Source organism: Python bivittatus, unplaced genomic scaffold, assembly GCF_059951505.1.
Source record: "Python bivittatus isolate LINGU-HERP-01145 unplaced genomic scaffold, Pbiv_v1 ctg000020_np1212, whole genome shotgun sequence".
NCBI classification, from domain to species: Eukaryota; Metazoa; Chordata; class Lepidosauria; order Squamata; family Pythonidae; genus Python; species Python bivittatus.
In genome coordinates, this window is record NW_028277030.1 from 68225929 (window position 1) to 68241384 (window position 15456).

General features: G+C 35.2%; 1 protein-coding gene across 4 annotated transcripts in view; it reads left to right on the forward strand.

Annotated features, from left to right (window-relative positions):
• LAMA2 (laminin subunit alpha 2) overlaps window positions 1-15456 on the forward strand; it is a 426899-nt gene that overhangs the window by 356744 nt on the left and 54699 nt on the right. For all 4 annotated transcript variants that reach the window (XM_088140697.1, XM_088140685.1, XM_088140689.1 and 1 more), the window contains exons 44-47: window positions 4038-4192; window positions 10677-10820; window positions 12180-12313; window positions 14401-14560. In XM_088140697.1, coding sequence (XP_087996823.1) covers window positions 4038-4192; window positions 10677-10820; window positions 12180-12313; window positions 14401-14560 — 593 coding nt within the window. The remainder of the gene's footprint in view (window positions 1-4037; window positions 4193-10676; window positions 10821-12179; window positions 12314-14400; window positions 14561-15456) is intronic.

A 15456-nucleotide genomic window follows, 5' to 3' on the forward strand; every position in this document is an offset into this window, starting at 1 on the left:
GTGCTATTCAACACCTGCTAATACAGGGGTGGTGGTAGAGTTTATCTATAGAGAGAAGGATGGTGAATAAGCCTACATTTTAAAAAATTAGACCTTTCTGGTGATATCCCATATATGATTCCTTCATTGTTTTGTATTCTTCAAATACCACTTAGTTGGCAGCATGTTTTCAATTTTCTCCCTTCTTAACACATTTCTTTTAATATAAAAAAATAGCTCCAAATTTTAATAATGAAAATGTCCTTGAAAGATCATTCCCAAGAAAGTAGAAATAATGGCAAGCTTTTGTAGTTTGAACATATCTATTAGGTATATAAGCTAATTTTTAAATGAGAATGCTGTAATAAAGCTGTATTTTGGTTATAGAATATGTATTATAATCTCTTGGGTAATATAGATATGTTAGGAATGTATTTTATGCTGAACCTTTACTTATTATGTCCACTGGAAAGCACTATCTTACTGGTAGAAGAATTCAGAAAGAATGTCTCTAACATAGCTACATGACCTTTAGCAGATGAATAACCATTTTCACTACAAATCCTTTATTTGCAGTGAAAAATTTAAAAGATTTAAACTACAAACTTTCTGAGATATTATATACATAAAATCTGAAATTGTGATCAAATTTTCAGTTTTTCATTTGGAAATATATATACGATTCTGCATGTATTGTCCACTTTTCATAGAACTTAAATTTTTATCTGGTTTGTGTATGTGAATGAGGAGCTTTGAAGGAAAACATTGCATCAATGTGTGGATCTCGCTCAGGTTGGGATCCGCACATACACATTTCAGATATGGTCTTCCCTGCAGTATGCAGGAAAACCTAATTTGTAGACAAAAGATATATTATTTCATCTGAAAAAAATGTAAAGGGATACCCATAAGGCCAGAGGACAATGGGCTTAGAATTTTTGAACCTTTACAACAACAGCAACAAAGAGAATGCACTGTCATATCCCCGCAAATCTGTGCTTTCTTTTTGGATAGAAAGCAGTTTTATTTTGCGTTTGAAGATTTTTGCTCCTCAGCTATGTGAACTAGAGCTTTCTTCTTGAAAAATTTGGGAATGATGTTCTTGAAAATCATTTGCTATCACAATTCTGCTATATTTAGCATTTGGCTTACAGCAAGCATGGACACAATCTAGATTAGAGTCAACTGACCAGACTGACAAGGAGTTCAGATTCCCAGTTGTCTAGCAATACCAACAGCAAGTCTTAATGAGAAAAGAAAAAGAACGCTTGGAGATTTTTATGCTAAAAGGCTTTTAGCTTGGGTCTGCAGCTAATCACAAGTTCCTAGACTGATCACATATTCAGAAGTGTCCATTTCTGCCTGAGCCACTGTTTTGGGTTTCACTCCAGTTGGAGGATTTGGGGGAAAAAAAATGTCAAGTAGATCTTGTATGACTGAAGTCTGTTCATCCCTGCCATATTGCATATTCCCAATCACATTTGAAGGTGAGCTGTACTTGCTGTTTGGATTTTAACTGGAATAAAGAGATCAGGATTTTCTTGCAAGCTTCTTGATCCTTCACTCTTGTTCCCCATCTTTCTCACTTCAATGCCCCATTCATTCTTCTTTCTGCACCAACTTTCATTAGCATTCTATCTTTACCCCATAGTTAGTTTTAAATTCTGATTCTGAAATCATACCAACATAGAAAAGGAGAACTTTAAGCCAGAGAAACAGGAACAGAGAAGTGCATAGCCCAAAAGAAAGGTGGAAAAGACAGGAAGAGCACATAATTATGAGATGAGGAAATGTTACATCTTCACTGATACATGGTAACATCAAGTAAAAACCCTTCTTCAGGCCTGCTGTTCATATTCATTAACCAAGTTTTAATTATCTATTGATCAGATAGTTACCATGCTCTAAAAGTCCTAAGTGAAAATATCCCACTTATCCCAAATCAGCATAATCCAACATGCCAAGCAATGCCCACTTCCAGGTTTTTGTTGAGTCATCAATTTGTTTTATATTGCTGTTTGTTTTTTAATTTACTATTTTACAAATTTCTCTTTCTTCTTTTTTTTTTTAAAAAAAACTCCAAAACTTGCCTACAGAAATCAGTACGTATAAGGTTTTAATTTTATTAGTGTAAGAATTTTCCCTTTCCTCTGAAACTTCATGTACTTTATTTTTAAAATATATATATATATTTGCATGGTTCCTATGCTAGGTGTTGCATAATAATAGCTGTTGTGTTCCAGCAATGATACTAACGTAATTTATCCAAGCAGCTTTGCCATGAGAAAGGAATGTACCCTAGCTCTGATATTACATGAATATATGCATATATCAAACACATTTTAAAAAAAATTTTAAATGCTAGATCAAAAGCTCAAGTGGAACAAAGGGTCTTGGAAGCTTTCATTCACAAGGTCTGCATGTACTAACATGCAGATTCGCCCATCTGTATTTCCCAATGTGTTGAAAACTTGTTACACTTGTCATTATTCACTGGTTTTCTCTTGCATCTTGAAAATGAATCTATAGAACAGTATTATTCCAGACACCTCTTCATTTGACAAAAAGAGGAGTTCTTCATTGTGAGTGCTCCAGATGAAATTCTGATGCTATAGAAATCATTGTCACTAAATATCAAGATTTAACTCCTTAAACATACTTTTGGTTTGGGTAGTCATCTAAAACATTCAGCAGAAAAAAAAAACAAATTTTGAATAGAGTGAATTCAATATATTCCCATGCACATACAAACACTTCTGCTGCATTTTGCTAGAGCAGTGTTTCTCAACCTCAGCCACTTTCAGATGTGTGAACTTCAACTCCCAGAATTCCTCAGCCAGCATACTAGAACTTAAAGATTTCTAATTGTTAGGCAGTAGACTCAGGATGGACCATAGAAGACGTTTCATATTCAAATACGTAATTAGCATACTCACTATGATGCATCTTTCAGTGTCCATAACAGTGAAATGCAACATGAATACCAGATACTGAAGAGACACCACAGAGGAAGGCACTTGCCATTTTATGTTTGTGAACTTCCAAAGCTGGCTAGATCTTCTTATCCAGCAAGCCAGAAATCATAATTGCCCCTTATATACATGTTTGGGGTTATACACGTTGCCAAGGTTGCCGGGCCTATCCACGTATAGTTCCTTTTTCTAGATATCATGCCCTGAAGATGGTTTCAGGCCAATGCAGGTAGAGATCTATGAGAACAGATTTCAGTAAGATTTGGAATCTTGTATTTTTTAGGGATGCAATCAGGGGTATTAACTTGCTACTTAATCTACACGTAAGGTCCATTATACATATAACATGAAACCACCTATGGACATTACATTATTTTTGTATTGTTCATGCTGAGGCATGCTCTGAAGCTCCCATTGTCATGTTGCTCAAATTTTGCAATTTTGGCTTGAAAATATGTTTGAGACATTAAACATTTATTAATTGGCAAATATTCTACTATTTTAATTCAAAATGTGTTCAACAATGCAAGAATAAGAAGCCCTGAAATCTTTGCTCCCCAGAGCACTTTTCTAACTCTTGCTGCTTTGCTACTGTTTTGCTTTTAAACCAAGTTCTGAAATTAAAATTAAAATGGAAATTATTTTCCATCTTTAATATGATTACTGCAGATTGCTTTGAGCACAGCAACCCGTTTTAAACATGGTTCATGAATCTAGAAATTAGTGTAACATCCTTCCTTTTATTCCTGACATTCTTATCTTAAAATTTGTATCATGGCTAATTTAAACCACCATTTCCAAAGCATCTGTTCAGAAACAAATTTAATAATGAAATCCAAATGACCATATGAAGTAAAAACATTTTATATTATTGGTGAGAGGGCAAAATTAATCTACAGTATCTATTTCAGGTGTAATGGGATATTTTCATAAATTACCCATGATGCAAACCTTTAAGAGGAGAGAGTCAAGGGAGAAGTTCATTTTTTATTAATAAATCGGTGTTCCAGAGTACCGTCCATTTTTATTAACAGTGCTTGCATCCAAAATTTAATCTGTTCTGTTTTTTCTGTTTTTCACATAAAGTTGCTGATGCAGATGACACTGTTAAAAATCTGGGAAAAGAAGCAGATCGGCTGATGGATAAACTGAAACCAATCAAACAACTTCAAGATAACCTGGGGAAGAACATCTCTCACATTAAAGACCTGATAAATCAAGCCCGGAAGCAAGCCAATTCTGTAAGTCTTTCTTAAGAGCTTAGTCTATTTTTTTAATAAGGTAAAGACTCCCATGAAACAATCTGTACTTACGTGGCTACAAGAGAAGTGGTTTGCCAGGCTCACCTGGCGCATTTGTTTCAACTTCTCAGTGTAGACTTCCTCCTCCAAGTTAATGGTGAAGCGAGGCCAGTATAGGCCACATAATTGCTACCTACAGAAAAAGCCTGTATACTCAGTCACAATAAATTACAAATCCCAGACTTCTGCAAAAATACCCACATCAGCTGCATATCAGGTTTTCAAATCAATCTTCTCCTCAAACAACGTTCTTAAAGAACTTGAAGAAGCAGCTCAGAGTCCCTACAACAGTAAACCTTCATCATCATCCCAACAAACAGTTCCAAAGGACATAATTGACTGCTTCTTTCATCTAACAAACATCACATAGTCCATTACATCCCTTCCAGTTAGTTCTAAAGTGCTTCCTGCTTATTAAACCTGATAGGACACTGAAAAGACAAGCTTGTTTTACCCAGCCCAAACAGGTAGAACTCAGAAAATTATTCAAATCAGGACAGAAGGAACAAACTTAACTTGAAATATGTCCCAAGTCATACTGTCTTTGTCATTCATCTCTTGCCTCCCACCCTGAGTTTTCCTGGTGCTCTCCTATCTGATCAAATTTGTCCCGGCTTAGCTTTTTTGAGATCACCCAAAATTAACTAGGTAATGCTACCTACTATACTCAATTTATTTATTTATTTATTTATTTATTTTTGGCCAAGTCATTTCATCCATAAGAAGATTCCAGGAGTAAGTAGGATTAAGGATAGCTCTAGTAATAAGTGAACCCAAGAAAACTGGGTGGACTTTTTTGGCACATTATCGTAATCTAATACAACAATGAGCAAAACAATATCCATGTGTTTCTGAAAACATGGACATGAAGGAATCACAGGCAGCATTTGCATGGAAATGAATTGTGACATTGGTTTCTCCATTTCTTGAAAAGAACTGGGAGGTGCAGCTTCCATGGAAATAGTACAGGTGGACTATTCTTATAGTCCCACCATCAGCTATTCAATAAAATATTCTTATGTTTATTTTATTGCACTAGTAGACTACACAGAAGGCTAACCCTCAAACCACTCACCTTATAAATGATTGTTTGGTTTATGTAAAACACATTATGTAGTTTCAGCTGCCATTCCAATGAATTTCCAAGGAGAAGCCATATAAGGCTCTTGCAGCAAAAAGAACAAACCATCTTATGTCAAAATAAAGACTAACACATTTATTACTGCATAGGGTTTGTGAATCGCAGACCACTTCATCAGATAAGTGGAGTATGATCCTCTCTCAGAGGATTTAATCAATAATGATGGAGATGGCGATAAATATTCTCCATGGACTAGTTTCATGTGCATAACAGAGGCTCCATTTTCTTTAGAATCAGGGACTATTTGAATCATACATTGTTCTTTGAACTGTCTTCAGTATTAGAATTGGATCATTTTCTGGTGGCATGAACTTATGTACCCTGATGTATAGCTGAGAAGCTGGAATAATCATGCTGATAGTGTATGTGTGTCAAACCTATTATAAATTATTTATTGCTTGAAACAAATATTTTCACATTTTTGCTTTAAGATATGGAACTGGACTTTTGGAATTAATTGATTGATTATTAATATATTATATTAATATATTATATTAATATATTAATTGATAAATATGTTGGCTTTTATCAATATTAATAGAAAATATTAATCTTTGAACAGGAACTAACCGCTCAAATATTTAATGAATCATTTCCACTCAGTGTAGTCCCCACTATATTCTTAATGTATACAGTTTGTAATCAGCGAGCACTGCTGCTTTGTAAGGACACTGACAATATCTTGCAGAATAACCAAGAATATTAGATGGATTGCTGCCCCATTTTCTTCCCTTGATGTATGTGGTTTAAGAGCATCACTTTCTAGTTTTATTACTGAGTCCCCAGTTTGTCTTCCAAATGTAATTACATTTGAAACATATTTTAGCTGGTAATGCTAAACTTATTTGCCCTATGACCTACAAGAACCTAAAAAAAGATCCCGGAAGTTGAATATGTTCAGTGAGCTGCTGCTTAGTTCAAGTCAAAGCAATATGCTGCTCCAGGAGAAATATAAAAAGAAATGTATGTGTCGTAATAATGAGAATACAGCATATTCACTTGAAAAACAGTCCTTCATGTAAGTAGAGGCAATTATTTGCCTCCAAAGTAATTTCCATCCATAGATTTTAAAGCTACTTTCCTAACATTATTCATGCCTTTGAGTAGGCATCTCTGTATTTTTATGGGTGAGGATAGAAAAACCCACACAGATTGTGGCTTAATAGCTATTCTGTCTCAGTGATATTTGTACCATCCAAATGTTTTAAAACATATAATTCTTTTAGGGCTATTTTTTAATACAGGTAGCTAACCTTCTAAAGTTACACATTTTAAATGTAATTTATTACCTTCAGGGTTTTGTTTTTTTTTTACTTTACTGTTCTGGTTTGAATGATCTGTACCTACTGCATCCTTATATTCCTAAAGCAAATAATGAATATAAATGGTCATAGGTAACCATTATTTCTTGTCACATAATTAGCTACGCTTACTGTAGAATAAATCTGGTGAAGTAAATGTTAGTTTGCATGTTATCAAATTTGCTAATATGATCTTTACACTGAACAAGTACTAACATTTTCACTGGCTTCTTTGATTATTTTATTTACTTACATACTTACTGTGCATATAAGCTACTCCAGTCATTCATACTGAGAGACATTCATACTCAATGCAGTAATTGTCTTAAAAATAGACAGACACACATATAGGCCCAATTCAAAATAACTGCAGGCAATGTTAACATATAGACCTTCCCCTGCAGGAAGGATCAAAACAACGTATCAGACCTTGAGGGCACACTAGAAAAGCCAGGTCTTTGTAGCTTTACGAAAGGTCAAGGATATGGGAGCTGACCTAATTTGTGGAGAAACACTGTTCAGAGAAAGGGGCAGTGACTGAAAAGACCTTTCTCCAGCGTCCCTGCTGATGGCACTTATAAGGATAGAGGCCCGTAGAGAACTTTCTCTTCCCAAGCTTAATGTACATGTAGAAGCCACTAGGAATAGGCAGTCCCAAAGATATCCAGGTCCTGATCCCTAAAAAAAAATAAAATTAAAGTGTCAACCAGCACCTTGAATTACTCCTTGAAACAAACTGGTTACCGGTACAGTTCTCAAAGTAGTAGTTTTACATGCCTCTGTTATTGTCTGTATTCTGGACCAACAGAAGCCTCTGAGTGGTCTTCAAGAGCAACCCCAAGTACAACTTGTTACAGTAGTTCAAACAAGAGATGATGATGATGATGATGAGTAGAATATTCTGCTCCAGAAAAAGTTGTAACAGCACAAGATGGAGCTGCACAGAGGCCGTCCTAGTCACTGCCGCCACCTGCTCATTGTGCAGAAGCAGGAAGTATAGGAGGATGCACAGATTATAAACCAGTTCTGTCCATGGAAAAATGAGCAGTCGTTCAGATGCTTCTGACTCTTTGTGACCCAATGGATATTATATCACCAGGATTGTCTGCCCATAACTGCTTCTCTGAGTTCTTCTAAGCTCCTGCTAGTGTTATCAGTAATAGCATCTAACCACATTGTCTTCTATCAACCTCCTTTTCTGTTGCATCAGGATCTTTTTCCAAGCTTTAAGGTCTTCTCTAACAACTCTTGCCTTTGTATTATGTGTCCGAAATATTTAAGCTTTAGTATCATTATTAATGTTTCCAGTGAGCAGTCTAGTTTACTTCATGTGGCACTGAATTGTGTGTTGTCTTCACAATCCAAGGCATTCTCAACTATTTTCTCCAGCTCCATATTTTAAAGGCATTAACTTTTCTTCATTCAGCCTTTCTTATGGTCCAGCTTTCTCAGACATATGTTACAACAGATAAACCATTGCTTCTGTAATATGAACATTTCTTGTCAGTGTGCTGTCTCTGCACGTTAATATTTTCTCATAATCTTTCTTCCAAATAGCAGATGTCTTTTTATTTCATGGCTACTGTCACTATCCCTGTGAATTTTTGAGTCTATGAAGTTAAAGTTTATTACTATGACTTCACCTTCCTCTGTGCCCATGTGCATTGGGTTGGCATTATCTGCTGACTTAATCTTAATTATTGTGAAGGGGGGGCTGTTTGTTACTTTTGGTTTTTGTTTTGTTTTGTTTGTTTTTAGTATGGAACAGTATGCAAACTAGCTTTTGCATTCTCTTCTTTCAACTTCAACAAGAGATGTTTTTAAAATCTTCTAGTTGTGGTATCATCAACATAGCTGAGGTTATTGATGTTTCTCCCACCAATATTAATTCAAATTTGTATTTCTTCTAGTGAAGTATTTCTCATTATATATTTGACATATAGCAACTATAAAGTGACAGTATACAACCTTGGCATACTCTTTTTTCAATTTTGAACCATTTAGTTTCTCCATATTCTATTATCATTATTGTTTTTAGTCATTATAGAAATTCTTAAATGGGCAGATGAGGTGGCCTAGTATGCTCCTATTTAAGGGGTATCCATTATTTGTTATGGATCATTCCATCAAAGGCCTATATATAGTTAATAAAGCAAAAATAGACATCTTTTTAGTACTTGTTTAGAACTTTTCCATCATCCATCCAATGTTAGCAGTGTGATCTCAGATGTTCCTGCCTCTTCTGAATCCTGCTCTTATATCTGAAAATTCTTATCCACATATAAGTCTGGACTGCGAAGTTCTGAAAAGTATCTTACTAGCACGTCAGATAAGCACAATTTAGTTTAAGCATTCTTTAGCATTACATTTTTTGGCTTTTGGAATATAAATGGATCTCCTCCAGGTCCTTGGCCACTAGAGTGATTTTCTTACCTGCTTACTAACTGCAAGTAGCACTTTAAACTGTATCATTTTTTAAAGACTTTGAACAATTCTACTAATATTTCATCAACTCTTGTGGCTTTGTCCTTAGTATTTTCTAGGGCCCATTTAACTTCACTTTTCAGAATGTCTGGCACTAGTTCAGTGATCGAACCTTCTTGCTTAACAATAATTTATTCTTCCAGATATTTGTGCTGTTTTTCTTTATAAATCTTTTTTCTCCAGTAGATCTTTGATTTCTTCATCTTTTATTATGCTTATCTTTGTATAAAAGCTTCACTTGACTTCTGCAATTTTATTAAATAAATGTCTTGTTTTCCCCTTTCAATTGTTACTCTTAATTTCTTTGCATTGCATAATTTATATGTTTCCTTGGCTCTTCTTGCTTTTCTCTGGAATTCACTGTTTAGTTAGACCAATGTTCAGTTTTGACATAGCTTCTCTGACATCAACTATGCCTTGGTTCATGGTTCTGAAAGAGCAATGGTATACATATCTTTGTCCTGATTGTGAATGTCCTTTTGGTGAAATATTGGCGTGAGTTGCCATTTCCTTCTCTAGTGGATCATATAGTATTTAGTCTGTTCCCTTGTCTGACTTGCCCATCATCGATGAATCTTCTGGGAGTGTACAGTCCCAACAGTATAGCTCATAGCATCAATAGGATATTGGTGCTTTCACTGCTGCAAAGTAGTAGTCCATTAACGTGGCCTTCTTTGATACCCCAGATAAAACCTTATACAGATATGCAACCAGATTTCCTTTATAAATATATTTACACAACCTTTCATCAGAATTAGAAGTACACCTGTTTTATGATCCTAGAATTACCTATTTTCAAAATATGTAACCAATACTGTTATAGTATACATTTACCTGGTTAATATAATATTCTTTGAAAGTTTCCTTTGAGATAATAAACTTCAGCAATCAAATGGAATGTTTAACTTTCTTGTTTGTTTTGGTACAGTAATTCTGTAAGCTCAATAAAGCAAATCGACCAGTCTTTATTGAGTCTTTTTTTTCAAACTCACAGAAATGTCATTGCTTTTTAAAAATAGTGATAATAATATTACAGGAAGCACCAAATGAACTCTTAATGACTATTAGATAATTAGTTTTAAAAGTTAAAAGGTCCTTTGGGATACATCTAGCAACAACTGACAGTAGAAGTACAATATACAAAAGGCTTTCATAACACAAACCCAAAACAATAGGGAAGAACGTATTCAAAATTATGTAGTGTATGTACAAGTCTCACATACAGTAGGTAATATGTTTGACTTCATTAGCCAGTTACTTCTGAATTATTCAGCAACTGAGTTGTCATAGCTGAACTTTGTACACTGACACATATTCTAGTATGGTAAAATAATGGATTGTGATGTCTGCAGAATGCCAGATAAAATTGCTAGTAGTCTATATTCTAAATCCAGACCTGGAGAAAACTCATAGCAATTTATTTCATGAATGGAGTTGAAAAGATTAAAAAATGCCTTTGTTTTTGTTTTTTTCTGTTTTATTTAATTGCTAATTGAAGATTAAAGTGTCCGTGGCTTCAGGAGGAAACTGCATTCGAACATACAGACCAGAAATAAAAAAAGGATTGTACAACACTGTTATTCTCAATGTAAAGACAACTGTTCCTGATAATCTACTGTTTTACCTTGGAAGTAATAGATATGTAAGTCCACATTTGTGTCCTTTTAAAAAATGTTACCATCAGATTGTATATTAATATTAATACTGGCAATACAACTGGACTACCATCCAATGTCCATAGGGCCACGTATTATTGTCACCATTTTCCGTAGGCCACATCATCCCACGTCATGATGTCTGCATCTTCCCAAGCAACAGCAGCAGCACATATTGCTATCACCAGAACCCATGGCCCAGACTGAAGCGCTGTCATCACTTGTGTAGGGAACTGGCCTGTAGTGTTCCTACCGCTGAACCCTTATCTAGACTTAGTTCCTTAACCAGTTATGGAGTGCCTTCCTCGGAGTGAGTCACCAGTGATAAAATTGATATGGATAGGACCTGGTACACTTTGGTTTTAGCACAACAGTGACAAATAATGTTTAAAAGAAATCCCAGTGTTGTCAGCACTGCCATCAGTTATGCAGTAATGAAGATAATTTGAAAGGAAAAGTGGAGGGAGAGGGAGGAGAGAATCATATTACACTTGGTAGGAGGACCTCTTGCAGCCCCATCCAAATGGAGAGATAGTCCAAAGGAACTAAATACACAGTGAAGACAAATAAAGAGCAGATGAACTCCCAGTAGAGAATGTAATTTATAAAGTTGTAAAGTAATGATACCACTGACAGATCAATTAACTCTTTAAAAACTGGGTCAAAAAAATTAAAATGATTCTGTTTTGTTTCTAAAACCCAGGAGAAAAAAATGATTGCAAAACTGATTCAGAAAGAAGTTTCAGCAAAAAAAAAAAAAAAAAAAAGATTCAGCCAGGTCCTAATGTTGGAATTCAAACATTATTTTATTTGGCACATATAACATAATGAAATCATATTATACATCAGTGTAAAATCAGTAAAATAAATTAGAAAAAAAAATGTGTGTGAGGTATCCCTGGGCAGAAGATATGATTACACAAAGATACATAAGATAATGATAAGGAGAATTTGAGATTATTGAATCTCCTGGTGCTATAATGTTTCCTCCTCACTTTACCTATATTATTTAAAATACATTTAAATATTTTGGAATATGGAAATTATATAAGATATTGCTGATTATGCAAGACAATAATTGAAGCCACTACTAATGGGAAATATAATGTTTAAACTCATAAATATTACATATGGAACATGTTTAAAAATAGATTTTCCAAAGAGAAAATTAAGAGACCTCAGTTTAGGAGAATTATTCCTTCATATCAAGTGACTGCTCTTGTTTCATTTTCACTGTTTTACTAATTATCACTTTGTATTATTTTACTAGTTTGCCTCAGAAGTAGCAAACACTATTATTATGTTATGTTATATGTTTTGTTTAAAATATCCTTTCCTCATCCTAGACTGACTTCTTGGCCATAGAAATGCGTAAAGGAAAAGTGGACTTCTTATGGGATGTAGGATCTGGGGTTGGGCGTGCTGACTATCCAGATCTCACAATTGATGATGGAGTTTGGTACCGAATTGAAGCATCAAGGCAAGTTCCTAAGATCTTCCTTACTAATTGTAGCACTCTCAGATGGTGATTCCATGCTCCAATTTCCAAAAAAACATAATGAATGACATGAAAAAGGGCATTTTCAAAATGGCATCACACTCATGCAAATTCTTTTGAAATTAGTTCTTCTGGAATCCATCCCACCCTATTTTTACAATCAAATGCAATGTAATGCACAATCAAGTATAAAATTTGAAAATAAAGCAATTTCAAGAATCCTTCCCAGAGGACAGTTAATGGTTATAACCACGTGGGAAGGGAAGGAAGACTCCAGGTGAGATGTCTCTGTGATGGCTGTTGCCTACCTTTCTCCCTTTCTCTTGAGGGATCCTCCCCTCAGAGAGTAGGCAGAAATACGGTCTACAAAGTCAAGAATGTTCTGCCAGTCCTTTTATAGAGAATATTATGTTAGCTTTTAAAGGACTGTTTTATTTTTGTTCACACAGAATCTGAATTGCTTTGATTTTTGTTGTATGAGTGGAAAAGCAGAATATAAACCTTATTAAATACAAGAAATATTTTAAGAGCCATACTGACCTTTCAGACATCAGAATATGTATACCTTCCTTTATCTGCATGTTATTGTCCAAATGGACAAAGCAATGACCCATCTTACTTACTTATCATTTTGCCCAATATGGCTATGACAAACACTACCTTGTGAATAGAACTAACTGGGACAATGTGTTTCTCCCACTCACTAGGAAATGAAAACATCTGGGTAACATGGGCTGTGGGAGCAATCCCTAACCTGAAGTCTTCTGAAGGATCTGTCTTCAGATCATTTGCAGTTTCCCCACCTACCATTCTTATCAGATTTTGTTAATGAACATAAATTTGTTGCAGCTTTGTGTGTGTGTGTATGTGTGTGCACACACAGTGCTTGTGTTTTGCGGAATAGGGCACAGTCATGGCAGGCGGGTCTGTAAATCTGCAATCCTGAAATGGTCTCTGGCAAGAGACTAAGACAAGGGAAGACTCATAGCCTTTTCCAAGAGGAAACAGCTCTCCACATCACTGAAGCTTTTAGGTGCCTCGAGATCATATCACAGAAATGCAGCTTCCAAGTCACTCTTTGAGATTAGGGGCATCACAGAAAGTGAATTTGTGTTTTGATCTGCAAGTGCTGACTAAACTGCCTCACTTGAAATGTTACACAGAATGGTTATTGTTCTGTTGGAAACTCAAAATGGCTGAAGTATTTTTGTCTTGGCCTCCTGAAGTGCCACTCACTAACTGGCTTACTGTACTGCCATAATAAATCCATCAAACTTGTTTAGGGTGCAAAAGCAAGTCTGCCATGAGATCAACAGACAAAGGAATAAACAAATGGAGAAATCAAGAGTTGAGCCACGGAATTGTGTAGTGCTTCAGATTCAAAGGGGGGAAAGTAAAAAAGAAAGAAAAAATATGACTATTTCTGTTCAGTAAAATACAAAATATTTTTGATGCATGCAGCCATTGGAGTCCATAGAATAAATTCATGCTTGTATATTTTCCTGTATCTTTTATTTTCTATGGCAGCACCTGCTCTAAACGTTAAATAGAAGAATTGTGACATTTATCTTTTAAAAATAAATGAGCTGTATTTGAGATTTAGAGATGAAAATCTCTGCAAACTGTAGGAGTTAATGTAAATGACTAAGAAATTAGCCTCTTCATGTGTGTAGCATGGACCTTCAGGAAACAGATGTAGTGGATTGGAATTGTAGTTCACAGAATTTTGTGTTCCATAGTGGAATGTTTCTTCTCAGACTGAAATAGTAACATAAACTGGCTTCACCTCATAACTTCTTGCCACAGGGATTACATGTTATTAGTCACCTGTGTTTCAGCCTAGTCAGTAAGAATCCATTCCTGTTGGCTTATCTCTTCACATGAAATCATGATCCAACAATCATATTAGAATCCATAGTGTGCCCTAATAGCTTAAAAGTTGAATACAGAAATTCACAAAATGTCATCTTCCATGTGTCAGTATCTTCAGAGGTGAGAGAGAATGTGTGTGTCACATGAGTGTGAGTATTAGTTGATGAGTAGCAAAACTCATGTTTTTCCTCTTACAGGACTGGAAGAAATGGCACAGTTTCAGTACAGGCATTAGAGGGTCCTAAAGCCACCATCATACCAAGCATTTCCAGTGCAATTTCTCCACCTGGTTACACAATTTTAGATGTGGATGCAAATGCCATGCTGTTTGTTGGAGGTTTAACTGAGAAAATAAAGGTAATGTGTGACACTCTGGTTAACTGATCAGTTTAATCATATATACTTTCCATTGTTTTATTTAAAGCATTTGCTTGGGATGGAGCTGTCTTAAATCACTGCTTTTGTCTTCTGTGAGATTTCAGGAACTTATGGAGGAAGTGACTTCCAGACTGCAACCTAATTAATTGATTACCAATAAAATAAATGTCATAATAATGGCAGGACTTAGATGTGCATTATTCAAGTCTAAAGCAGGAAATGTGCTTTTAGATATCAGCAAGCTTGCTGCATCCCTCAGTGGCAGTTTAAATATGCTTTACCTACTCCTGTTTTCATATGGTAGTCAAGTAGTTTCAGGAACTGTCCCTACTCCTTTAAGACCTGAGCTCCAAACTATGTTTTCTCAGGACTGTGCATACCTGTGTTGCAAGACAGGAAAAGGCACAGCTTCCTTAATGTGCCACCAACAAGTACAACAAGGACTTATATTATGCTTGATACAAAGCACATTTCCCACTTTAGATATGAATTTATGGACATTTGTTGCAGCTCAAAAGATCCACAAAGTGGTTCCTAAATAATAATCGGAATTTGAAATCTAGCAATACAATAAAAACACATTTAAAACAGCAATATAATCATGAAAGGATCAATTAACAGTGTATTAATACTAGCCCATAGAAACAACAGAGCCTAAAGCACAATAGGAACTACTCCTAAACCCCAGATTAGGGCTGTATTACTAATTATCACTGTTGAAATGAGGTTTTCTCTCAGTCCCTGCTTCAGAACCATAATATAAAAACAGGTGAAAATTGGAATTAAGCAATGATTAATTAATCATTAATTAATGTCACCTATATCCCACATCAGTCAGGATTCACAACTGAATCTGCAATATGACATATGACATA